This window comes from Vitis vinifera, chromosome 15 (genome assembly GCF_030704535.1).
Source record: "Vitis vinifera cultivar Pinot Noir 40024 chromosome 15, ASM3070453v1".
NCBI classification, from domain to species: Eukaryota; Viridiplantae; Streptophyta; class Magnoliopsida; order Vitales; family Vitaceae; genus Vitis; species Vitis vinifera.
In genome coordinates, this window is record NC_081819.1 from 17,929,360 (window position 1) to 17,957,300 (window position 27,941).

The window sequence follows — 27,941 nt, forward strand, 5'->3', positions numbered from 1 at the left end:
GCCTGTTGGGTACAAATGGGTATTTGTACGAAAGCGCAATGAGAATAATGATATCATAAGATATAAAGCGCGATTAGTAGCACAAGGTTTCTCGCAGAGACCTGGTATTGACTACGAGGAAACATATTCTCCCGTAATGGACGCAATCACATTTCGTTTCTTAATTAGTTTGGCAGTCTCAGAAGGACTGGATATGTGTCTCATGGATGTTATTACAACATATTTATACGGATCCATGGATAATGATATATACATGAAAATCCCCGAATGATTTAAATTGCCTGATGCAAATAATACAAAGCCTCGTAGCATGTACTCAATCAAGTTACAACGATCCTTATATGGATTAAAGCAATCTGGACGCATGTGGTACAATCGCCTTAGCGAATACTTGCTAAAAGAAGGGTATGTGAATAACCCTATATGCCCATGCATCTTCATTAAGAAATCAGAAACCGGATTTGCAATTATTGCAGTGTATGTTGATGACTTAAATCTTGTTGGAACTCCTGAAGAGCTCACAAGAACAACAAATTACTTGAAAAAGGAATTTGAGATGAAAGATCTTGGAAAAACAAAATTTTGTCTCGGCCTGCAGATCGAGCATTTTCCAAATGGAGTTTTAGTACATCAATCAACATACATTAAGAAAGTTTTGAAGCGTTTTTATATGGATAAAGCGCATCCTTTAAGTTCTCCAATGGTTATCCGATCACTTGATGTGAAAAAGGACTCATTTCGTCCTTGCGAAAAGGATGAAGAATTACTTGGTCCTGAAGTACCATATCTTAGTGTTATTGGTGCACTTATGTATCTTGCCAATTGTACACGTCCAGACATTGCTTTTTCTGTCAATTTATTAGCAAGATACAGTTCCGCTCCAACTCGAAGACATTGGAATGGTATCAAACATTTATTGCGTTATCTTCGTGGAACTACTGATATGGGTTTATTTTACTCAAGGGAATCAAAGCAACAATTGCTTGGATATGCAGATGCAAGATATCTTTCAGATCCACATAAAGGCAGGTCACAAACAGGGTATGTGTTTAATTGCAATGGTATTACTATTTCATGGAGATCTGTCAAACAAACAATGGTAGCCACATCATCAAATCATTCAGAAATACTGGCAATTCATGAAGCAAGTCGTGAATGTATATGACTAAGATCTATGATCCAGCATATTCGGGAATCATGTGGACTCTCCTCTATCAAAGGTGACCCGACAACATTATTTGAAGATAATGTTGCATGCATTGCACAAATAACAGGGGGTTATATTAAAGGAGATAGAACTAAACACATTTCACCAAAATTCTTTTATACACATGAACTCCAGAAGAGTGGTGAAATTGATGTGCAACAAATACGCTCAAGTGATAATCTAGCAGATTTATTCACAAAATCATTGCCAACCTCAACATTCAAGAAGTTAATACACAGGATTGGAATGCGTCAACTCAAGGATATCGACATGAGGGGGAGTATGCTTGTAAAAGGGTGTTAGTGTACTGTACTCTTTTTTCCTTCGTCCAGGTTTTGTCCTATTGGGTTTTACTGGCAAGGTTTTTAATGAGGCAGTCCTAATATACCAAGAAAAGAATATTGTACTCTTTTTCCTTCGCTAGGTTTTTCCTATAGGGTTTTTTACTAGCAAGGTTTTAATGAGGCATATTCTTTTAATATGGTGGTCATCCAAGGGGGAGTGTTGTAAATGAAAAGTAATGAATGACCACCTTTGATGGCCATTATGAACTCCATTTACTCATCTTTAAGATGAGTAATAGGAGTTCATATTATGAAGCCTATAAAAGGCTTCTTACCCCCCCATGTAAAAGCATCCCGAGAAAAGAAAGAAAGTTTTTCCTCTCATTCTCTCTCTCTCTCTTTCTTTCACTTTCTCAATTCTCTTATTTGATTCCTTCTTCCATATTATATATCAAAGTAAGATATATTTTATCTCTATTACTTTGATTTGCATTATATTTGTCCTTGTTTTACAACAATTATTTAATTATTACTTTTAAGAATTGAGACTGATTGATAAAATCAATTTAAAATTTATTTTAAATCATTTAATTGACATATTTATTTGTATATATTATAATTAGAACAAAGAAAGTTGAACAATAATAGAGGACATAAAATAGCAGAAGATATTGTGAAGGTAAATAAAGGTAAAAAGATAAAACGAACATGTAAACTTAAAAATTGATTAATTGTTTTTACTTATTACTTAAAATTATTTTTTACTTTAAATTATATCATTTAAGTTATTTTACTAAATATATTTAATTTATTTAATAACTTAAATTATGTTATTGAGTCATTTTAATTTATTAAGTTATTTTACCAAACATCCGTTCAAAATAAATAAATAAAATATGTTTTAGTATTTTAATCCTCAATGCAAGAAAAAATAATAAAAATATTAATTTCTAAATAACAATTGGATTAGTTATTTTTCAAAAGATTAAAAATGTTTTATTTAAAGTGATTTTCAAACTTGTTAACATGAATTTGGACTAATAGCCATTTGATTTGGTTTTTATTAATTTGTGAAAAAAAAAATAATGAAATGAACATTTTGAATAATTTCAAAATTAAATGTTGGTTCTTCATAATTGGGTCTAAATTTAAATAATTGAAAATTGGAATTGGCCAACAATATTCCTATAAAACAAGATGTCTTAACAAGGCAACCTCACCATGTCACGTGGTGGATTACAATCCACATTCTTACTTTATGTTAAGATAATGTGAAATGGTGGTCAAAAGTATTAAAATAAAAGTTATTCCTATTAATCTTGGGCCTTTGGTGTCTCCTATTTTTGTCATTAAAGTTAAAATATGTAACACATGTGACTCACTTTAATATTCTCCCTATCTTTCAATAACATATATTCAACCTAATTTATCTTATATTATTTAAGATTAAATTTTATACTATGATTTTGCAAAAATATTTCTTATTATTTATTATATATTTTTTAGAGAGAAAAATCTAAGTATAAGATATCAATTAGAGATTCGTATAAGGGTATCACTTGAGGGATTGTTCAAGGGTGATATATGTGTTTGCAGATTGCAAAGGATGTTTGAAGCTATAAGTTTAAAAGGATTGATGGGAGATATAATCTAATGGTAAAACTTAAAGGCTTAAGTTAGAATAGAATAGTGAAACTCTCATTTGGTTAAGAGTTTGAAGAGAGTAAATGTAAGTTGGATTGCACCGAACCTCTATAAAAATGAGTATTTACATTTTCTCTTTATTTTATATGCAATTATTTTTAATTTATTATATATCTGCATATAATTATTTATTTTATTCACATAATTTAAATTTGCAAAAAGAGACTATCGTCTTATTCAATCCTTCTTTTATGTTGATTACCTTAGGTTAATCTAACTAAAATCCTAACGAGTGTTTTTTTTTTTTGTTAAATTCATATTTTATAAGTTCTTTTAACATGGAAGAGAGATAAGGTTTTTGCACCATTGGACTGGTTGAGTTGAATAAGTTGACCAATTCTTCATTCAGTTCAACCAGTTGAGCCGTTTTTGGCTCAACAATTATCATTTTTAACTTAAAACCTTTTAAATAAGCTTGGAAAACATTTGACATAAGGTTTTAGTTGAGAACATAAAATCATCCAATTTTAAAGGATTTAAAACAAAATTACTTTTAAATGATTTTTGTGCATAAATTAATAATGTAAAACATGAAAAACCTAATGCACCAACAACCTTACAAAGAAATCTTATAAAGCTTAAGTATTAGAAAACACTTCTCTTTGAAGTCTTCTTATTTATTTCTCTTTGGCTTAATTTTGTCTTTATGATTGTCACTTTAGAAATCTTATTGTCAAATCACACTTGAAATATAATCATTAGTTTCAAACCTTGTTTTGTTATCATCAAAACCGAGATTAACCAAACATTGATTTCACAATCTCCCATTTTTTTATGATGACAAAACCAAAGTTGCTAAAAAACTCCCCCTTAATATGTGCTCATTTGAATTATAAAAAATATTTAAGTTTAGAAACTTCAAATAGTATATTAAGAATGCTCAAAATGATATAATCAAACATAAATAATATAAAGAGCAATTTAACAACTGACAATATATTATTATTAAATATGATGTAAACAATTATGACCAATAAAGCATATAACATTGATATTGATAGGATTGCTAAAACAATATTGTTAGGAATTTGAAACTAATCCAACCTATGGTAATCACTTTAGAGGGGGGGTGAATAGAGTGATGGTCTCTTTTCGCAAATATAAACAAGTGAATGCAAAAGACAATTATATGCAAATATATAATAATCAATATATAAACAATTGCATATAAATTAAAGAGTAGGGAAGAGAGAATGCAAACACGAGTTTATAGTGGTTCGGCGCAACCCGGCCTACATCCACTCTCCTATAGCTTCAATCCCGAGCTTGAGGTTCCACTAATTCAAGGCTTCCAAACCAAACCTTCAAGCAATACAATTGGATTATGGTTCCAATTCACCCTCTTGGACTTTTGGCTCCAAGCACCCTTTACACTTCTCAAGAGATATCCCACTCTTGAACAACCCCTCAAGTGATACCCCACAACTTCCTCTCAAAGATTTACAAATGAATGATCTCTCAAAAATCCTAGTACAAGAACTTTAAGCTCGAATGATACAAGAAAAACTAGGATTGAATGGTGCACTAAAGATATGCAAGTTTTGAAATAACGGTGCACTAAAAAATACTCTTCCAAAGCTCAAATATAATCAAGAAAGATTTGGGAAGGTTAAGCTCATGAAACAATGAAGATTGGAGCTTTTTTATAGAAGAAAAAAACCAAACTAGCTGTTGGGGGTTCGATCGATCGAGTTAGGAGTCGACCGATTGACTAGCCGTTAGCATTTAATGCTTGGCAAGTGGCCGTTGGGCCTCAATCGGACCTCAACCGAACCTTAACCAGACCTCGATCGGACCTTAACCGAACCTCAACAGATTGAGGTTCAACCTTGAGCGGGAAGAGAAGGCCACTGGGAGAGAGATAAACTTTTTGGCCTCCTTCAACCAGTCCTCGACTGGACGAGCACAACCGATCGACCGGTTGAACCAGTTAAGCCATTTTTTAGCTCAACACCCAACATTTTTCAACTTAAAACCTTTTAACACAAGTTTGAAAATCATTTAACACAAGATTTTAGTTGAAAACATGAAATCATCCAATTCTTAAGATATTTAAAACAATATTACTCTTGGATGATTTTGTAAATAAATAAAGAATGAAATGTATGAAAGTCCTAGTGCACCAACAACCTTACAAAGAGATCTTATGAAATTTGGGTCTTGAAAAACTCTTTTCTTTGAGGTGGTCTTCTACTTCATGATTTCTCATTGACATGATTTGTCTTTGTGATTGCCACTTTGGAAATCGTCTTGCCTAATCACACTTGAAATATGATCATTAGTTCTAAACCTTGTTTTATTATCATCAAAATCAAGATTAACCAAACCTTGGTTTCACAAATATTAACATTTCTTCCCAAGTTAGCAACCTACCATTACTTCTCCATTTTTTTTGTCATCAACAAAAAGTCTCAATAAAGCATATAAGAGGAATCGTATAATATCAAAAGTTAAAAATAAACAATAAGCCTAATGTAATTTCTCATGGAAATGAATCTTCCTCTTTTTCATTTAAGAACATTTTCCAAATAAAAAAATTGTTCAACCTTGGAGCATTCTCAATTTAAAGCATGATTTGAAAAGATATTTGAGAGAACATATGCATTTAAAAATATATAACATGCATTGGATAACACTATTAGAGCATGCAAGCATATGATCATTTAATTTTACCTAAATATAAAAAAATCTTATTTTTAATCAAAACCTTGGTTTAACAATTATACCAATTTTATCAATGTTATACCAAAAGTTATATTATTAACAAAAATTAAACCAAGTGTTAGGAAAATGATAAAATGATATTGCAAATTAAACTTTAGAAGGGATATCATTACCAATATTATCAAAGCATTCTTTCCAAGATAAACATATCCTTATTTTTTGCATGGATCCCTACAAAACAAATTCAATAACTTTTAATACCTATATCTTTTTGGGTCCTAAGAGGTTTTTTTTTTCCTTTTGAAATCCAAAATAATTTAGAGTTGTGAAGAACATGAGGAGATTTTCTCAAGGGACAACTATCAGTAATGTGACATTTTCTTCCACAAAGATTACAAATAGTTGAATGTGAAAAACTAGAGACTTCATTTACAAAATACTTAAAATATTTTTTATTTTTGAAAGGCTTGTAGCCTAGCCTCTTTTTTTTAATCAAAAATGCATTTTTGACTTGCCAAAATCATATCAAAAGTTTTTTTAACTGTTTGAGAACTTTTGTAGAGAGAATATTAACCATTCATTTTTCTTTTTCAACTTCCCATTTTCCTTTTCAAAATAGATTATTGTCTTCTCAATATTTTCAAGTTTTTCCTTAAACTCATTTTGAAGACAATAAATTTTTTTCTTGAGAGAGATATTTTTGAACCCAAGTTTTTCAAGATCACAATATAATTCTTGAAGTATATCTTGAAACTCATTATAGTTAGAATTATAATTTACCTCATTTTCATGTTCCTCCAAAGCCATGAAACACATGTTAATTGGCATCCTCATTTGTGCATTCTTCTTCCATGGAGTCTTCATCACTTTCACTTCATGTTGTCACCATGACTTTCTTATTCTTTTTGAAACTTGAAGATTCTTCTCTTAAATGAGATTTTCTTATTTCCTTGATTTTCTCAAGCTTGATGGACTTCATGAATTACTTGGTGATGAGATCAAGGTCTTCATTTTCACTTTCTTCATTTTCATCATCGTTTGTTGAGGCCTTAAATGTTATACTTTTCTCATTTTCTTTAACTATTTGATGATTGTTCAATTGGGTCATAAGTGACCTAATGAACTCTTCAAGTGGGAGTTTGGTGAGATCATTTGCTTTTTAAATAGTCGTCACTCTTGTTTCCCATTTATTTGGTAGAGACCTTAAGATCTTCATAACTTTCTCTACTTAAATGTAGGTATTTCCCAAGGCTTCAAGTTCATTCACAATCACCATGAACATAGAAAACATCTAAACAATAGATTAAAAATCCTTCATAAAAAATAATTCACAATCATGCACAAGAATGTTGCCTCTAGACTTTTTAACTTGGTTGCTTCCCTCATAAGTATTTTTTAACACTCACCAAATTTCTTTAGTTGACTTACATTGTCAAACATAATTAAATTCATTTCTATCAATAACACAATGTAAGATATAAATGGCTTTGACATTTAATTAAACTTTATTTTTATCAAGGTCATCACATTTTTGCTTAGGTTTTGGAACCATAATTCCATTTTTTAATTTTAAAGGAATGTGGGGACCATCTTCAATGACATCCCATATATCAGGATTAATAAATTTTAAAAACCAAGTCATTTTTGTTTTCCAATAGGAATAATCGATTCCGCTAAAGAATGAAGGTTGGGTGGTTGAAAAACTTTTAATGTGAGATGAGCTTGATGGATTAACCATTACCTTTTAGACGGTTAAGTCTTAAACAATAAACTTAACTCTGCTATCAATTGTTTTTAGAAGAGTTGGAAGCGCCCAAGGTCCTACAAGTGGAATCAGAGCTGAGGTCACGGGTTTAAACCCCAGGGGTGTTGTTGGGAGGGAGATTGTTGGCAAATCGAAGGATTGGTCGCTTCTATCAACTCTCCTTGTGTTCGAATATAATAGACGCTTTAATGAATGCACTATAAGGTTAGGGTATGCGCCTTTATTGACAGCAATTACTTTTAGGAGAGTTGGAAGCGCCTGAGGTCCTACATAAGTCATTGAGTAAATTAAATATAATTAGTAAAATAACTTAATGGTATAACTTAAAATGAAAAATAACTATAAATAATAAATAAAAATAATTAACTTATTTTTAAATCCAATTTACCTTGTTATCCAAATTTTTCATAAGTAACTCTACAATCTTTTTTATCACTCTACGACCTCCATTGTTATTTAACTTTTTTACTACAGTTATAATTTATGGGGATAAATATGTCAAATTAATATTTTTGAATAAATTTTAAGTTAAATTTATTAAACAACCTTAATATCTAAAGTTAAAATTAAATAATATGTTTTAACTTAAATTTAACTTAACTCATTAAGTCTCGTTCTTATTAAACTTGAAAAGGTTTTAAACTTTCCCAAAGGTATGAAAGTGATTAAATAGGGTACATTTTATTTTCCATTCGATATTTTCTATGACTGATTCTGTTACCTATAGTCAGATGATATAACAAAACTATAGCTGAAAAGAATAAAATTGAATGGATGGTATAATTTATTTTCCAATTTCTTTTATTAGTGGTTCACATTCATTCTAAATTCAATCAATTAGTCGATTTTGTTTTCATCGATGATGCTATAACTAGAACCATAATTGATCTTGTATTATGTGCCTTGATTTTTAATGCACATATATCTGCCCAAATTTGGAAGCGAAGCAAATAAGAATTTAATCTAATTATTTTTAAATGAAAATATTGGTTAAACTTTTTACGCAAGTAAGATAATATCAATCGGTCCGAATTTACCAGAAGAGAGCACGGATGCACGGTTTTTGGATGGTTGGTCGGGGTGAATGGAGGGGTATTTTAGTCTTTTCAGGGGCCCCACTAGCGCACCCACCCGACCGGTCGGCGTAATTGAAGTTGCCCACGAGGGCGGTCTACACACAGTAGTTTTTCCTTGGAGCTAGGAAAACAGTCGTCACAGCCGGCACTTACATCACAGCCAACTTCATCACCGTTGATCTTGAATAAAACCACGAAATCATAGCCTTCAACGAGACCCCGGTGCTCGATTTTCTTTCAGATCAACGATGGAGACGCTGACAAATCATCACAGTCGAGTGATGGTAATATTTTTGAATTGCTCGGGACCCAGAACCCTGCGACCATCTCTGTCTCTTCCCTCCTCTCGCACTCCGAAGAACGCTGTGTGGGCCCCGCCGTAATCAACTCAGTCTCGCGAGTCCATCTATCATCACCGTCTGTCATTTCTTCCTTTCATAACAACAAATCACACTTCCCGAAACAGATGAAATTTTGCACTCAAATTTCTGGTAAATTCCTTTGGTGTTGTTGTGTCAGTATTTGGTTTGTCTGTCACCGTAAAAACTCAGTAGATACTGGATGTCGTATCTCTTATTTCTTTCAGTACATCTCTTAATACTTTCGCTACTTTCTTTTTCTACATTTCATTCAACTTTCTCTCTACACTCTCTTCTGCAATTTTTTCAGTGTTTTAATGGCGGAGGCCATTTGAAGAAGAAGACGGCGAAAAAGGCATGGCTTCAGGTGCATACAGAAACGGCGTGCATAAAGGTGCCCCTGCAGCCTCGAACTTCAAATCCTCTTCCTTCAAATCGAAGCATCCGCCGGTAGCCGCTCCGGGATCTGGTCTTCGCCGGAGCAGTTCCACTTCTCTCGGCGCCGCTTCTGGAAGTCTTAAGGACGACGGAGGAGGTAAGTTCCGTGCCAAACGATCTTTGCTGTTCGTTGCGTTGATGCAAAAAGCAACGACACACAACTTGGAAGCTAATGCAAAAATTCGAAAATTAGGATCGATTGGTTTGACCTTACGTTTTGGTCCATTTACAGGAATTTGATTTGTCTGTTATTGCAAAAGGAGTCACAGGCTGTTAGGCTCTCTTTTTTTCCTTGCCATAGTTCATGTTTATGCTGATCCCACAGTGTGATCTAGTATCTTCTTCCTTTACTTCATGGGATCCTAATGGGATAGTTATGGAATTGCGATCAATTTCCATGAACTACATTGAAGTAGACCTTGAAAAAAAGGAAAGTTTAGTCGAAATGAGTTTAATCAACACCAGTGTTGCTGGTTTACAGGCACATATATGCTATAATCAAGAATATTCACATAATATTTTTGAATCAATTTGAAACCCTTTGACAGGTTTGATTTGGAAATGCGACATTGGCGACTTGTTATTTTGATTTATTCACTTAGGCAAGAAAACAGTTGTAGTAAGAAGTGTGAACATTTTGCATACAGGTTGTTGAAATTTGGTTGAATACCTTTTGCTTGCTGAAATGATGTTGGATTGAGAATTAATGTCGGGAATCTTGGAACTTCAATTATTTGGTAATCCGAGTGAACAAACCCACTGAACTTTGACTATTTATTCTGATTCCTCCGAGCTCCATAAAAAAGAAAAAAGAAAAAAGAAAAAGAAAGAAGAAGCCTAATTGTACCATTTGGCCTGATGTTTGGAAATAACATAAAAATTGAAAATTTGTCTTCCAGTATTTTTATCAATGTTTTGGCAACCAAACAGAGGACATGGCAATGCTAGAACTACAAGTTTTGCTTGGGCTAAACCATTTTTTTTGGGGCAAGATTTTAGATCAACAAATATGTTAAAAGTGGACTGCATGGGGATAATGTTTAATGGAGTTGAGGTTATGTAATAAGAGTGATTCAGGAATTTTCAAGGAAAACTAATGAAGAAGCTGCTTCAAAGTTGTGAATTCTTGCTGAAGGCATCATAACAAGAGGCTAAAATTGGCATGCAAAAGGAGATTCAAAATCTCTTTCTTAAATCAATACATGCCTTTTGATAATGAGACTAAATATTCATGTTTCCAACCCCCCCACACGAGCACTAAGGAATTTGAGATCACCATCATCATCATCATCATTGTTGTTGTTATCCTTGTTGTATGCTTTACTCTGTTTTGGTTCCTTCCAATTGGGTTCCAATAGTTTCCTAGGCTGTATACCTATAAGGTTTGTCCACTTTCTGTTTGTAAATTAGCAATCTTGATCATCTTTCCTGATCTCCATGCTATATTTTAGGCCTAAAAATATTTTATTGTTTTTTTTCCAATGCTAAATTGCTGTCAATTATCTTGTTCATGATATTGCTTTATTGCTACATCAAATTCTCTACTTATTGCTTGTTTTTTGCCCAACTCCAAATAGGAATTTGTGTTGTTATTCCTGTTGTTTTCTGTTTCTGGACAGTTCCGGGCAGAGTTCGAGTAGCAGTCAGATTGCGGCCCCGAAATGCAGAGGAGTTGGTGGCAGATGCAGATTTTGCTGATTGTGTAGAATTGCAGCCAGAGGTGTTGTCAACTCCCCTGCCTTTACATTTTTGTAGTCTCTGCATGTCAATTTCCAAAATTGAACTTCCATGCCTTGCTTAGAGGTTTCTTGGGTTTTTGTGGTGGCTTGTAACTAGTATTCATTCCATAATTCATGTGGGTTTTGTTCTACCTCAGCTTAAGAGGTTGAAACTTCGAAAAAACAATTGGGATTCAGACACCTATGAATTTGATGAGGTTCTCACAGAGTTTGCATCACAGAAGCGTGTTTATGAAGTTGTTGCTAAGCCTGTTGTGGAGGTATGTTATATTTAGTTTATTTCTTAACTTGTACAGGTTTTTTAATTGATTGGTTTCCTGGACAGAGCCTATATGCGTATACAATTGATATTTTCAGCACAATCTTAATTTGATTCCTAATCTATTCCAACCTTCAAAGAATCACATATTACTTTGCTGCTTGAGGAATATGTGACTATCGTTATTTATTGAAGCCTATGTTTGATTTTCACTCTCTAGAGTTATTGTTCTAACATTCTATATTGAGGTGGGGACATAGAGGGGGTGGTACTTCCTAACCCTCCACAAATACATTATCTCATCTGGTTCTTATAATGGAGAATGTTATGCAAACTTTAATGGAGAGAATATTATATAGGTTAAACTTCGTTTGTTGCCAAAGAAACTATTTCCAAGCTAGATGATCTAGACTTGACATTGTTTGGAGAGCCATTGGGAATTGGTGCATCAATAATGTCAATCACACAAGGTATTTATTTAGTTATTAAAAAAATGATTCTTATGTATGTTTATCTTGATTATACCTAGGATCATCTCAAATTGCACATGGTTTTTCCCTTCATAGGATCTTTAATTAAGTTTATCTTTATATTTTAACAAGAAAGAAACTATCCTACATGTCTATTAGTGCATTTATAAAAGTATTGATAGAATCACAATAACTTGGTACCAGTAATGGAACTCATTGTTAATGAATAGGCTGTGAAAATAAAAAATATGTATAATTGCAAATAAAATAAATTATACATGGGAACAATTAAAGGAAATTATCACTATATGTAATATGAGTATATGACCAATTAGTTTGGTAAATCAGGAGTGTTTTGGCATCTTTGGAGCTCCTTATGAATTTAAGTCCAAATTTTAGCATACACTGAAAGCATTAGGCTTACTGCACTTGGAGACGCTGTCTTATCACCTCAGTGTAATTTGTTGCAATTTCCTTGATTAACTGAGATGCAAACCCTCCTGACAATTGAGATTCAAATGATTGATATCATCATGTTCTCTTCCATTGAATGTTGTGTGAATGATGAGACCCTGTTATGAGCTTGGTGGAACATTGAATATTCGGAGAGATCCTTTTTAGAGTATGCATAGCCACCCGCCAAGACAAATTTGACGAACTTGTTCTGGAAACTGTTTCAACTTTCAAACCATGGAAGTCCTGTAAATCACCATGAAGACAATGTGTGGGGTACCTTGGGGCCATTAGTTGCTTTGCAGGTGAGTGGAAAGTCCCATTGACAACCATAGATAATTGGATCAATGAGAATGGTCTTGAATTTGCTAGTCCCATGCATCGTGTAGTGTAGCAGCTTTCCTACCAAAAAAGGAAAATGTTCAAGTTGGAAAAAAAAAAATTTTTATTCTCTGGTGGTGTTTTATCAATTATTGTTTATGTTTTCTTGCTCTGTTTTGGATGCCTCTCGTTGTGGTTAGGTGAGATCCATGTTGGGTTGGAGGAGGAGAGAAATAAAAACAAAATCTTGCAGGTTCAAACACTGGACCTCTTTTAGAAGGCAAAATGTGCTTACCACAGATGGCTATATGCTCTTCAATTTTTCATAATTGTTTTATTATAGGTACCTTTTTGGAGACATTTTGCTATGTTACTATTTAATATGTGAATGATTTGATGTTGAAGTTGCCTGTAGATATAACTTTAAACCAATGTTATATTTTTTTCCTATCATGCAAGGAGCTTTATGCAACAAGCTATTGATGTGCCTTATTTTTTTTTTGTAGAGTGTTCTGGATGGTTACAATGGGACAGTGATGGCTTATGGTCAGACTGGTACAGGAAAAACTTTTACTCTTGGACGACTGGGAGAGGAAGATACTTCTGCTCGTGGAATAATGGTCCGTTCAATGGAGGACATTCTAGCAGATCTCTCTCCAGAGACTGATTCTGTATCGGTTTCATATTTGCAGGTTGTTGGATACTTGTTTTAGAGCTCATTGTTGTTGTATTATTTTCACTCGTTTCATTAGCTCTTGTTGTTGCCTTTCAGTAATAATTTTTTATTTTGAATTTTAGAGTATTGACTCTATTTATATCAATCTAGGCCTTTTCCATCTTCAGAAATTCTCTAACACTCCTTGTTATCAATATATGCAGCTTTATATGGAAACCATCCAAGACCTCCTTGATCCAGCAAATGATAATATTCCCATTGTAGAAGATCCAAGAACTGGTGATGTCTCACTGCCAGGGGCAACTGTTGTAGAAGTTAGGGACCAGCAGAGTTTTATGGAGCTACTACGTATAGGGGAAACTCATAGGATCGCTGCCAATACCAAGTTGAATACTGAATCCTCTCGCAGTCATGCTCTTCTAATGGTGAATGAGTTAGCTATCCATTTACTCTCTCTCTTCCCTCCCTCTCCACATATTCCATGATTCAACATTTCATGATATCTTGATTGTAGTTCTATATATTGTGGTACATTAGTCAAATGGAATATTTGATAGATTTAACCCCTCTTCTGCAGGTTAATGTTAAGAGGTCTGTCATGGGAAGAGAAGCTGCACTTTCAAGTGAAGATGACAACTCCTCTCACTTGGTCAAACCTTTTAAGCCCCTTGTTCGGAAGGGCAAGCTAGTTGTGGTGGATCTCGCAGGTTCAGAGCGTATTCAGAAGTCAGGTCCATCCATCTTTACAAGCTTATTTATTACTTAGTTTTAATCGTTTTTCTCATAGATTGGTTATTCTAGAGTTGCATCTTCACACAAGCATGTTGTGTGTAGGGGACATGTTCCTATTATTTCTAGGAACAATATTTGATAGTAGTGCTTTTAATGCCTTGGTTATATTAGGATTGATTTATTTTTTAGAAATTTAATACCACGGGGATTTCAAAATTCCTGAATATCTTAGTGGTTTTTTTCAACAACCGAGTGGACAATGTGCTTCGTGCCTTTTCTTTTTCAGTGAGGGTCTTGCATGTTTCCCAGTGCAATAAAAATTCCATGCTATAAGTCAGTTACAGTGACAAGATGATCCTAAAGCTTTACCCTTCTGAGTGTTTTGTATTCTTGATCAAGTGAGAAAAGAATTACCCTTAATTATGGTTTTTAAAACCTTACAGTATGCGATGCAATGGCAGCTATACATTTTTTTTTTTTTTTTTTTTTACAGAAATAGAGACATAACACAATTTGTATCTTAAGCACAGCTTATGATACATATACGATATATGGTACGATACATGATACAACGATAATTACACCTTCACCAATTTTTCATAATTTTTAAGAAAAATCAAAAGAATTATTATATTAATAGTTTAGAATGTGCATAAAGGTCAGAAATTGATCATAAAAGGAAGAGAGAGGTAAAATAATCCTACATAAGAAATTTTGATTTTGTTTCAAAGGCCATATTGGAAGTTAAGTAAATTTATTCTTACAATAAATATTTGATTTTGTAAATTGGTTGGGTTTTTGCTTAGAGAGGGAGTTGTTTTTTATGTTCTCTCTTTTTGGTTGCGCTTTTAGGCACTCATTGTATATGTACTGTATACAATTATGCACTGTCCTCTTGGCGCTCTTTGACATATTCACATTATTTGCTTAAAAAAAATGAATATTAAATTTTTTTCATATAATCATTTGAATGGTTTGAATATCGCCATTGAAAATGATGGTGATTGCTGATTAAACACACTTACACAATATATTAGTTTTTAGTTTATTTTTTGATAGAGAATGAATAATGACAAACATGAAAGGTTGGAACTTTGGAGATGACACATAAAGACATATATATTAACAATGCATAAACTAACAAATCATATCTCAAAATTTAAAAAGTTTATTTTTGTGGATTTTGGGATAAACTTATATATTAAACTCATTTTATTAAATTGAACTTTTCAAAACTCCAATATTCAATGTTTTCATATGATATGATATATTAACTCTTAAAAATCCTACTATCTTATACGAAATTGGTTATATATTACTTTATATTTCATGTTAGAAAGGGTGTTTTCAGTTAAATCTTTCTATTGGGTCTTGGAACTTGGGAGGTTAATCCCCTTTACAATAGACATCATTTGAAATCCGTGGGTCCCGTCCAAAGCAAATAGATGTTTTCTTTGTAAATTTGAGGGGGAATCTATTGGTCATATTCTAATTCATTGTATCAAGGCAAGGATTCTATGGAATTTGTTGTTCTCCTTATTCGGTTTGGTTTGGGCAATCCCCTTTTTTGTGAAAAAAACTATGTTAAGTTGGCATGACTCCTTTGTAGGAGGGAAAAGAAAGAAAGTGTGGAGAATCGCTCCTCTTTGCAACTTTTGAACAAGTTAGCGGGAATGAAATCGAAGAGCATTTGAAAACAAGGACAAGTCTTGACCAAAAGTTAAAACTTTGGTTACTTTGCAATCTCTCAACTTGGGTTAGCATGTGCAAAAGAGAAGACTTCATGCTTTTGATCGATTTTATAGATTGGGTGGGGTCTCATTGAGAGTGGGGGTGGTTTTTGGTGGCTTCTCTTTTGAGGCCTTTCTTTTAGGTGCCTTTTGTATACGTCTTGTGTACTTTAGTGTGCCTTTTTGTTATTATATTAAACACATCTTTCTTGGCCTATCAAGAAAAAAAAAATTACTCTATATTTCATGCTTCCAAATATATGCACACATATGCATTTTTTTGTTTATGTTTTACTATATAAAGAAAACCTATGATACATGATACAAAAAAATAGAAAAACAATACACGATACGTTTTATGAGTTAACAAATATCTCCATGATCATATCAGTCCTTAGAGAGGTTCCCTTGTTTATCTTTCAAATATTTGAAAGAGGGGATCCACCTTGTTTCTTGTGGTTGATAAATTTCTCAAAATTCCTGCATGAATTTTCTTGACAACTTACAAAGCCTTTTCAATGATCACCTAGGTTTGGCGATAGGATTAGGCATTTTTTTTTAATAAGTAAAGTAATTATATTAAAAAGAGGGTGCTAAAATAGCGGCCCATGATATACAGGCGATAGGATTAGGCATCAACACTACAAAACCAGCTCCACTAAGATATGAGCATAATTTTTTCTAAGTTAGTAAGTTGTAACTCATGTTTGTATTGTTGGCATATGGTTATATGATAATTCAGCAAACAATCTCCTGCATAGGCCTGTTTTGCTAATCAAAATCATCTTACCGGTTGAATAACCCCCTGCCCCCTGATTTGCAAAGTGGATAAATGGAACTGTAATTGCAGGTGTAAAAATTTTTTTCATCCAGAATCTTAATTTAGTCATCATCTTTATATGCCAATTCTCCCGCCTAAAGGTGTAGGGTTGTATGAAGGCTTTATGTGGTGATATTTTCTCACTTTTATTTTCTGGCAGGAAGTGAGGGACACACGTTAGAAGAAGCAAAATCTATCAATCTTTCACTGAGTGCATTAGGGAAATGCATAAATGCACTAGCAGAGAACAGTGCTCATGTACCGGTTCGTGATTCTAAACTTACAAGGTTACTTAGAGATTCATTTGGAGGTGAGACACTTTTCATTGCTTAAGTTCATTTGTGCTCAGGTTTTAACTTGACTTGGTGAAGGCAGTTCAATGAGATGTTAGTTACTATTCTAACATGCACATTGAATCATTTATCTACTGATCTATTGATTCAATGTTTTCTTTAAATATTAACACTTGAGACTTCCTGAACTAAGTGTCAATCTTATCTTTTTCTTTATTCTCTACGAAGTTCCTTGAACGTATTTTTTCCAAGTCTTGAAGCTAATGCCATCATCATTGTTTGGATTTTCTGTGTTTTGCCCATTCATCTCTATCATATAACAGGCACGGCAAGAACTTCATTAATCGTGACTATTGGCCCGTCTCCACGCCATAGAGGAGAGACTGCAAGTACCATATTGTTTGGACAGAGGGTGAGTTCTTTTGTTCAAGAGGCTTAAAATTGAATCTACAAACTATCGATTGTTTCTGATGCTTACAAACTCCTGATCTCATGCCACCCATACATTTCCTGCTATTAATGAATATAGATTTTTCTGTAGCTCATATTTGGTAGTTGTTTATTCTATGGGCCTTCAAAACTTTTCTTTTCAGGTTGAATTTGTTTGTCACCATATATTGGCATCTATCTTGATACTCCATTGGTCTTTTAACCATGTAACTTGAGTTATTTCGAATTTGCGTGTGCTTTTGTGCTTGTTTAAAACTTTGTTGAAACCTCTTAGTAGTGAGTGGATACTGATACTAATTTTGTTTAGAAGGTGGAAAATGTTGAATGTGCCTTCAAAACTTTTCTTTTCAGATTGAATTTGTTTGTCATCATATATCGGCATCTATCTTGATACTCCATTGGTCTTTTAACCATGTAACTTGAGTTATTTCAAATGTGCATGTGTTTGTGTGCTTGTTTATTGTTGAAACCTCTTAGTAATGAGCGGATACTGATACTAATTTTGTTTAGAAGGTGGAAAATGTCGAATGTGCCTTCAAAACTTTTCTTTTCAGGTTGAATTTGTTTGTCACCATATATTGGCATCTATCTTGATACTCCATTGGTCTTTTAACCATGTAACTTGAGTTATTTCGAATGTGTGTGTGTTTGTTGAAACCTTTTAGTAATGAGTGGATCCTGATACTAATTTTGTTTAGAAGGTGGAAAATGTCTGCACAATTAATGAGTGTGTTGCTCCTTTATCTCCCTCAGGCTATGAAGGTGGAGAATATGTTGAAAATAAAGGAAGAATTTGACTATAAAAGTTTGTCTAGAAGGCTTGACATACAACTGGACAAACTCATTGCAGAAAATGAAAGACAACAAAAAGCTTTTGAGGAGGAAGTTGAAAGAATAACATTAGAAGCACAAAAGCGTGTCTCTGAGGTCGAAAGGAACTATGCGGATGCATTGGAGGTTGGTTTGAGCTGTTATATCTTGCCTACAGACTATAAAATTGATTCCACTAACTTTGAACTGGTTTATTCCTTAATCTTGAATTTGTTGTAATACTTATGCATCAAACAATGTCAGAGCTGAGGGTGTAATTACTGATGGAGAAGGAAGCTCTTACATCTTTTACTTGTTCTGTTAGATGCTTTTATTCTTAGTTTTTTGCTTAATATTTTTCTTGCTAATATCCAATTTTCAAGATTCACATTTTTTTCTGTAGAAAGAGAGATTGAAATGCCAGATGGAGTACATGGAATCAGTTAAGCAGCTGGAGGAAAAATTAGTGACAAATCAAAAGAAGTGGTGTAATGGAGAGGTATTTTCTGTGTAGCTATCTTTTGGTACAAGTTCTGGTTGGACCTTTTGGAATGACATGCTTGTTAATTATGTATCAGAACTGTTTGGTAAACATACAAATATGTGCACTTTAGCTTGCATCCGATATCTGTGGAAGAATGTCTAATGTTTTTTCTTTTACCTCTCTTCCTCATTATGGATAATGAATGATGCATTAATGTGTCAAGACAAGTCCTGCTTTGTTTGTTCTAGTGACCACTGCTAGTTGTAGCATTTCTAATGAAGCAAATTTCCGACACAGTTGTAGCATTATTTTGTGTATTTTTCTACTTTGAGCACCCCATAGCCATTTCAACATGTGACACTTGCGTTCATGTCTTTAGGCCCCACTTTTCATGTATTCTATTTCTTTCTTGGTAGCACGGTACTAAAACTATAGGCTCTATAATATCTTGAGATTAATCATGCAGCAACACTTAGTGCCCATCTGGTTAAGCTCCTGGCTTATGGTCGTCATTAGAATAGTTTTATGGATTTTTGCATGGCTGATTGTTGATTATTCAACAGAAAATGTATGAAATCCACAGTGGCTGTTCCTCATTGTTTTGATTCTAATGGAAGCCAATGAGATAACATACTTTGTTGATGCTAATATCGCAATGCTACTTGTTTACAATAATAGAAACATGCTTCTTGCGCTATTGTTATGCAGAGTCTTGTTAATTCCCATATCAGGTACTATTGTAATGGTTGTTTATTAATGCCATTTGGACATGAAACTGTATGACATTGGTGAAGTCCAATATATTCATATACCTGTCTATAATTATAGATTAGTTGGACTCATTTGTTCTTTGGATAGACCTTCTTATCATATATAAGGCAGTTGTTACTTCTCTAATCACTAGTATCTCAAGCTTCAATAATTGCTCATCTTTTATCATCTCCTTTATTCATATATGATACAGCTCTCCCTTCGATCATAAGGTGTTCTTGGGAAAATGATTTTTCTTTAAGCCTCCATTTATCTTGATGGGTATTTTACACCCTCCCCCCCCCCGCCCCCATCCTCTTTTTTTTTTTACTGATAACTGAAGAACCTTTCATGGCTAAGCCCTTCAAACTCTCCCCACAACTAGTGCTGGGTAATCCGGGGCATTCAACTAGCATCAGAAAAAAAATCCTGGGACCGTGTGCCTTTATATTTTACCATGAGGCTTGAGGAAATGTTTGTTCAGTTATATTTCAGAGAATTTCTCCTTGCTCTTGTCTATTTATTTATTTCTCCAGAAAATCCATGGAAATATTTTCTGTTGGAACAAAAAGAAGAACTTAAAGGAGAAACTTGTATCTCTCTTCTTAAGGGAGGATCAGGGAATTCATATGGAAGAGGGACTTTCTCAGTTTTCTTTGTAACTTCTGAAGCAGGGACTGCAAATGTGTTGTATGTTTGATCAACTCTGAAATTAGTTTGAAAATTCTAATATGGGAATCTCTTTATGATATTAACTTTTGTTCATAAAGAAATTAAATATAAAAAAGGAAGGTGGAACTAAAGGTTACATGTTGGGTAAGCCTTATATCTAATATGTCTTCATTTGTGATTCACAAAAAGTTGAAGAGTAGACTCAAGAAAGCCAAAGAGAGTTTTTGTGGGGAAATCATGAAGGAAGAAAAATCCATCTTGTGAATTGGGCAACAGTTTGTAGGACACAAAGTATGGAAGGTTGGGAATTAGAAATTTGGATTATTTGAATAAGGCTTCTAGGCAAGTGGCTGTGGAAATATGCTCATGAGTGCAACGGTTTGTGCAGGAGGATTATCCGTGGTAAAGTCAGAGAGGTGGAAGGGGGTTGGTGCATGTAAGAAGTAAAATGGGCTTATGATGTAGGGTTGTGAAAAGATATTAAAAAGGGGTGGGAATAGTTCAGTTCCAGAACTTCTATTATGGTCAAGAATGGGATGAGGACTAATTTCTGAGAGGATAACTGGAATTGTGGATCAACCTTTGAAAGATGCCTTCCCTATTCTGTTTAGCCTTTCCTCTTCCAGTGATGCTAGAGTAGCAGACATGTGGGAAGTGGAGAAGAATAGAGGTGGTCATCATTCTGAACTTGGGAATTCTTTTGTTTCCCAAAATGAGTTATGCATGGTAAGTTGACTTTCACTCTGATAGGGCAATGAAATTGAGTTTGACGAAGCCAATATGTGACAGAAAGGTCGTTCAGAGAATATAAAATATTGAGAGTAGAGATTTCAGCTTTTCTGCCTAGCTTTACAGAAATGAGAAGCCCTATGCAACAGCTTATGATTTTCATCCTAACAGAGAGAGAGAGACATTGATGTTTAAAAAAAAGTTTGTTTTGTCTTCTTTCCCCTTGAGCGGATCAGAGCTGATGACAAGAGAAACCAGTTGATTAAATTAGGGTGCCCAGGGTATGCGCTTTGACTTTGATAGTTGCATGATAAAGGGTGAAGCCTGACCCAACTTAACACAAAGGCTCACTGCAGACCAGACCTCTATTAGGGCTTGGGTGTAGAGCATGAAATTCTATTTAACTAAGTTTGATTGGGCCTTAAAGCCTATCCTTGAAAGGATAGCCCTCGCTTTGCCTGTTTAGGACACAAGAAGGCCTCCTTTTGGAATGGTGCCTTGTGGTTCAGAAGGCATTTTCAGGATTAGGAAATGAAGTAGGTCAGTTTCTGGACAACTTATGGTGGATGGACAAAAAAGGGAGTTTTAAAGTGATTCTTTTATGATTCCTTGTGTACTGAGGAGACAATTGCATTCTCTGCTCATGAGGTGTGGGGAATTAGTGCTCCTATGGGAACTTTTTATTTATTTATGTGGGAGGTTGTGTGGGGGGGAAATTTTAACCATAAGCCTTCTCATGAGGGAAAGGTGGTCAATGATGAATAAGTGCAAGCTTTACAGAAAGTGAATTAGAAAGTCTTATTTTGATTTGCTGCACTAGGATCAGATAGCATTGGATAATGTTGCTGAATATTTTCAGGTTGTAGTGGTTTTTCCATAGTCAGATAGGGAGCTTTTGTTGGGTTGGAAGATCTGAGGCTTGGATAAGTGGAAGAGGAATATTTGGCAAATGGCTCTCCAATGCTTAATTTTGGTGCATTTAGAGGGCATAATGACCAAACTTTTGATGAGGAAAAGAAATCAAATCAAAAGTTGAAGGAGACCCTCATTATATCTCTTTTGGAGTGGTTTAGGATCCTGCTAATGGTGGCTAATAGTGCATCATTGGACTTTATGGATAGCCTAAATTATGGATGAAAGATTATAGGGTTGATGTTTTATAAAGGGTTGTGTTCTTTGGTGCCTGTTGAATACCTGATGTTTACTTTGGGGTGTGCCCTACTTTGATAGATGCCTTCTATATGAAATTCTATTTGGCTATAAGAAAAGGTCTTTTTTTTTCCCACAACCAATTCTCTAATCTGTATTAGATTGAGACCCTTGTAATAAACTTGAAGCTTTAAAATAAAGATGGTTCATAATTGAAATTATAATACATGTGTTTGGTCACAGTTAATAGAGAACTAAAGCTCAGGTTATGAAATCACTTACTGTTAATTAATTAATTAAATAGGAGCAAGGTGTTGGTATGGAGTTGCATCTGTAATGGATATAGATTTGCTATGGGACGGACATCATCTCTTACTTCCACTGCATCTATGAGGCTTAGGGCAGTGTGGAGCCTCCCATTGTGGATTGAGACTATGCAAAGGTAGGACACCAGAAAACTTTGATGACTTTCTTAGAAATCTTGGTTTCACGATGCTCAATAACAACTCAGGATGGTGGAAATTGGTTTGCGTTTTGGATTTTTTTTTTCTTTTTGTTGGGGTTGGGGGAGGGGAGGGGAGGGGTAGGAATGTAAATAAAATTTGAAAGGAATTCCTCAAACATTCTTCATTTAAATTGTAATTAATGGAAAGTTTGTTCTCAAGATTACTAAAAGTAGACAATCATACAAAAATAACCAAACCGATTCTTCCCAAGTCTTTTAAGAGAGACATATATGGTGTGAGCTGTGGAAGAATGAAATTAGGAAAACCATGATTTTGTAATTGAGAAGAGAATTAGGCAATCCTGTAATCAAAGGCATCTGGTGTAATTAGATTAGAAAAGTTCCTAATTTTTGGTGCTAGGAATTTTTGTATATATGTGGGTCTCTTTACAGGTTGAAAATTAAGGAAAATAATTTTATACCTTTTATTCCTTCCATCTCTCTTCTTCTACATGGTATCAGGCCTTAAAGAAAAGAATTTAGCATCTTTTATTCCCTCCATCTCTCTTTTTCTTCATGTGCTATTGGTGCTTGATGATCCTATGCTTCATAGTTCTTGATCTAGTTGTCTTGAATTGGTTGGAAGGTCCAATTGTGTATCAGCTCTGTTCAAACTTGTCTCACAATAATTATGCCGTATTATGTAGTACAATAACATCATGATGGGTGGATGCTATCATGATGACTGATATGCTGTCAGTAATTCATTCATTTGTAAATATTTATGTTCTAATTACATTGATACCATCCATGATTCTTCAAATTTTAATTTTTAACCATTTACTAATTAGCCTATTTCCTAGAATGACCAAATTTCTTTTCTTCCTGTATGCAGGGCCCTGGGGTGTCTGGTGCTGAGGAACTTGCAGAGGTAAAAAAGTTGCTTCAAAATGAAATTCATCTAAGAAAAGCTGCTGAAGAGGAGGTTGACTATCTTAAGAATCGGTTAGGGCAATTTACACAGCCAGAGGTATTGTTTTGACATGAATTATGAAGTATATTTGTATCCACATTTTTTAAAAAATTTTTAGAATAGGTGGTATATAAGGATTCTTTGGGTGCACTAGGCAGGTGGAAATTCAGAGATTCTAAAGCTCCGCAAAAGTCTTGAGGATGAAGCTCACAAAAAAAAGAAGCTTGAAGAAGAAATAACAATACTACAAAGTCAGCTGTTGCAATTAACATTTGAAGCTGATCGGGTATTTTTTTTCAAGTTCTATTTGTTATTCATACAATCTATGGTATCTTTTGAAATGGTATTTGAGCTTCTGATACTTCACATTCTTTTACCACAGGCTGAAAAGTGGCCAATAAAAATCTAGGGTTAGGTTAGTCATAATAACTAGGACAAAAAATGTGAGCAGATATCAGGAAAGGACACCTATATTTACCCAGACTCTTGCTTTCCCTCCTACAATTTCTTTCTTTTCTTAGTTATTTGAGGTGTCAACAGTACCTCTCCCTTCTAGACTACTAGTACTTAAATAGGCATGAGTTCAACTATACCTTTCCCTTCTTAGGCCCCACCAGACAAGCATAAATACACTTGCAAAGGTTAACCCTATTTAACTTTCATTTTGTGTTCACAGATGAGAAGATGTCTTGAGAGAGGAGGATCTGGAAATGCTTTTACCGGTCTTGATTCTCTTATGTCTCAAGTTGGGCATTTGCACCTTAAAGATGCAGGAAATGGACAGAGGGCATCGATTGCAACACTCTCTGAACAAGGTACTAAAATGTTCTGCATGAACTAATTTTACTTATACTATTCATTGCTCATAGTTTTCCTCTCCATAAATCTGACAGTTGGATTGCAAAAGGTCTTGTCACTGCTTGAGTCAGAAGATGCTAATGTACGGATTCATGCTGTAAAAGTTGTGGCGAACCTAGCAGCTGAAGGTAGTTAATTCTTTCCTTGAGAGATTATGATTAGATATCTGCTCCTTCATACTGTGTATTTCTTGCTGTATTGCAAGCAAAATCTTGATCATCTTCATATGCTTGTATCGTTTTTGTTCTTGTTGGTGGTGGTGGTATGTTGAAAACACTGAGGGCAATCATATTTTAGGGAGCTGAAAGAGCTGTATAAAACATTGACTTTATGGATGATAATGCTTATATTAAAACCAATCTATGCATGTAGCCTGTAATGTCAGTTGAACTGTGATCAATTCAAATAGAAAAATAACTCTTTTAAGTCTTAGTGGTTCATTGGCTGTATATGTTTGGTTTCTTCTATGAAGTCATGGTCCAGCTTTCAATCAAGTTCATGAATATTAGGAAGGAATATTGCTTGGCTAACTATTGCCTACTATTTTTTTAACATTTTCTGAGAATGGTGTTGTGCATGCCATGTGATATGCAGAAGCCAATCAGGAAAAGATTGTAGAAGCTGGTGGTCTCTCTTCCTTGCTGATGCTTCTTAGAAGGTTTGAGGATGAAACTGTACGCAGGGTAGCAGCAGGTGCAATTGCCAATCTTGCAATGAATGGTAAATACTCGTGGGTATTATCAATCTTTGAAGGGCCTAGGATTCCTCTCTTTCTATTCTGGGATCCAATCTTGTGTCCAGTATAAATATCATTTTTGTGTGGTGACTTCTTTTTCTGACCTAGCAGAAGCCAATCAGGAACTCATTATGGTTGAAGGGGGAATTAGTTTGTTGTCAATGACGGCAGCTGAGGCTGAGGATCCTCAAACTCTACGCATGGTTGCTGGGGCCATTGCTAATCTATGTGGCAATGGTATGCTGCATTCTCTACTTTGCTTTCTCTGTTTCATTGTCATTTTTCTGTTACTCATATTATCAAGCTGCTGAGGAGGTTGCTATTTGTGTTGAATGAACCGGAAAGGATTCTTTGATGTCCAACAGGATGTGGAATATGTTAAACAGAATAAAGTTAAGTTGCATTAAATGAGAAGATAATGTCCTCAGCATTATTAGATAATCAGTTTATAATGATTGATTGCTTTCTCCGATGTCTTCAAATTTTTAGCTAAAATCCCAGTGCATAATCGCTACTTTACTAAATATATTTCACTATTTTCATTTTCCTAGATTTTTGTTCACTGAAAACTTATTCTTAGTTTACTTCCTGAAGCTTTTAAGCAAAAGCAACAGAGTTTGAAAGAATCCATTAGGATTTTCTTGGTTAGGTCTTTTTGCCTCTGGGCCTGTTTTTCAAGTTCAGAGCAAGACCAGTTAGAATTCGGTCTTTATGATTCTTGTCATGGATGTTAGTCTCTTAATTCAATGACACTTTGTATCAAGGCTTAATGTAAAGCACTTGACCTTTTCCAGATAAGCTACAGATGAAGCTGAGGTCTGAAGGTGGTATCAAGGCTTTGCTAGGAACAGTGAGATGTGGGCATCCAGATGTTCTCTCTCAAGTTGCACGTGGAATTGCGAACTTTGCAAAATGCGAGTCTCGAGCATCTAGTCAAGGTAAGCATCTCTTTCAAATAAATATTTATATTGGGTATTTGAGTGTTGAAGCAACTTGGCATGTTGATGCATGCTTTATAATTATCATTTTAGGACTGCTTGGTAAATGGGTTGGTTTTTGATCCAAATATAATGAATGGTTTCATGAATTCATCAGCATTCAGTTACACTGTGTCATTGAATACTATTAATCTAGGATATTTAATTTGAAAGTGTTTGTTTCTGCAATTTTAATTAAACACATTACTATAATAATATATTTGAACTGCACTTTTGTGCTTGTAATCCGCCTTGGTTGTTCCTTGACTCTCTTTTTTATGTTACTTCCTGTCTGCCTTCGATGCACTACTTCCTGTGTGCCTTTGATACACTATTTCTTTGGCGCTTGTTCATAATATTTGCATCATATTAATTAAAATATTACATCTTTACCAAAAAGGATCATTGGTTCATGTATCCCAACTGCATCAAAAGTATACATGTATACATCTTGAGAGAGAACCATTTATGTCAAAATAGGTGTCACATCTTTGTGGTCCAGCCACTAATTTGCTACCCCTTTCTACAGGGACAAAAACTGGAAGATCTTTTCTGATAGAAGATGGTGCACTGCAATGGATTGTACAAAATGCCAACAATGAAGCATCACCAATAAGACGCCACATCGAGCTTGCACTCTGCCACTTGGCTCAACATGGTAAGTGGACCTCAACCTTCCTGCTGAGAAAGCCTAAATTTTCTGGCAACATGTTCCTGAAGACAACTTTGAATCTTTTAATCTGCAGAAGTGAATGCAAAGGACATGATCAGTGGGGGTGCCCTCTGGGAGCTAGTGCGTATCTCACGGGACTGTTCTCGGGAGGATATTAGAAATCTTGCTCATCGGACTCTAACTTCCAGCCCCACCTTCCGATCTGAACTACGCAGGTTACGAATAGAGTTTTAATCCAATCCTTGATGGGTTTCCTTGAATCATTTCTCCAGTCTCCAGCAGGCGGTAAACATCAATCAAAATTTTTGTCGAATCAAGGGGGCGTTGATCATTTGATCGGCTGGATTCCTCTTGGAAGTTTTGTGTAAAGGACGCAGCGCTTGGGTTTGAAATTCCTTCGTCTTGTAGCTGAACGAATATCATCAGTCAGTCCCATGTATTCTTCAACCCCTATTCAGCTTTCTTAGTATCATTTTTGTATAAATTGATTTATTAAAGCAATGAAATTTATCATTCTTTTATCAAAAAGATGGACAATGCGTAACACCATGAATGCATTAAATTTGGTTGGAAAACTAATACTGAAAAAATCAAAAGGCTGATGTGATATTCTCTGGAGACGTGTTTAATTTGGGAGACATCCAAACAACGAGTCCATTTCTTTTGAAGAAATCATACCCGCTTTTAACATATGATTATCTTGTGGATGACATTTTACATGACCAACATGTGTTTCCAAATTAATATTGCCATGTGAAGCACAATGCAGTTAAGAAAAGGAAATCGTCACACCAGTGTTTCTATGGATTCCACCTAATGAAGCTTCAAAAAGGCATAATAATTAAGATGGAAATTAGGAACCAAGTTGAAGGCTTAGGCGTGTGTGTGTATATAATTCAAGTAGGGCCAGCTTTGATGTGGCCTCACATCCCAGATTATTGTAGTATTATAGTGGAGAAAAAGATGGAAGAAAATAATAAGTAGGGCACATTGTTCATGCCCCCTCTCCACCCACCACTTTCCTTGTTTTCCTTCTCAGATTTTCTCCGGGTGGCGGGGCTTTTGGAAATTATCAATTAATTGAATGCCACTAAAATCAAAGAACCAACCAATAAGTGTGCGTTGTTCCAGTTTAAAGAGTAGGAAGATGCCCTTTCCTTTTTCGTTGGACTCCAATGTTCGTAGCATGTCTTATCATCTGATTTTTTCTTTTTTTTTTTTAAAAAAAAATTAGGATTATCGGTA

At 34.5% G+C, this 27,941-nt stretch overlaps 1 protein-coding gene across 3 annotated transcripts; it reads left to right on the plus strand.

Moving 5' to 3' along the window:
* The first annotated feature begins 9,309 nt into the window (after positions 1-9,309).
* On the plus strand, positions 9,310-27,224 carry LOC100266167 (kinesin-like protein KIN-UB). 3 transcript variants are annotated; one of them, XM_002273716.5, is made up of 19 exons: positions 9,311-9,594; positions 11,117-11,217; positions 11,374-11,496; positions 13,246-13,431; positions 13,619-13,840; positions 13,993-14,146; positions 16,858-17,007; positions 17,314-17,402; positions 18,194-18,397; positions 18,654-18,749; positions 23,375-23,509; positions 23,607-23,738; positions 24,129-24,267; positions 24,346-24,438; positions 24,905-25,030; positions 25,158-25,283; positions 25,841-25,984; positions 26,553-26,681; positions 26,770-27,224. In XM_002273716.5, the coding sequence occupies exons 1-19, from the start codon at positions 9,417-9,419 to the stop codon at positions 26,928-26,930; spliced, it is 2,688 nt and encodes an 895-aa protein (XP_002273752.2). In that variant the 5' UTR covers positions 9,311-9,416; the 3' UTR covers positions 26,931-27,224. The 3 variants fall into 3 exon arrangements, with proteins under 3 accessions (XP_059599282.1, XP_019081287.1, XP_002273752.2); XM_059743299.1 differs by having other exon boundaries at positions 9,310-9,594; positions 26,553-27,224; XM_019225742.2 differs by lacking the exons at positions 25,841-25,984; positions 26,553-26,681; positions 26,770-27,224 and adding an exon at positions 25,392-25,801 and having other exon boundaries at positions 9,310-9,594.
* Positions 27,225-27,941: the final 717 nt, after the last annotated feature.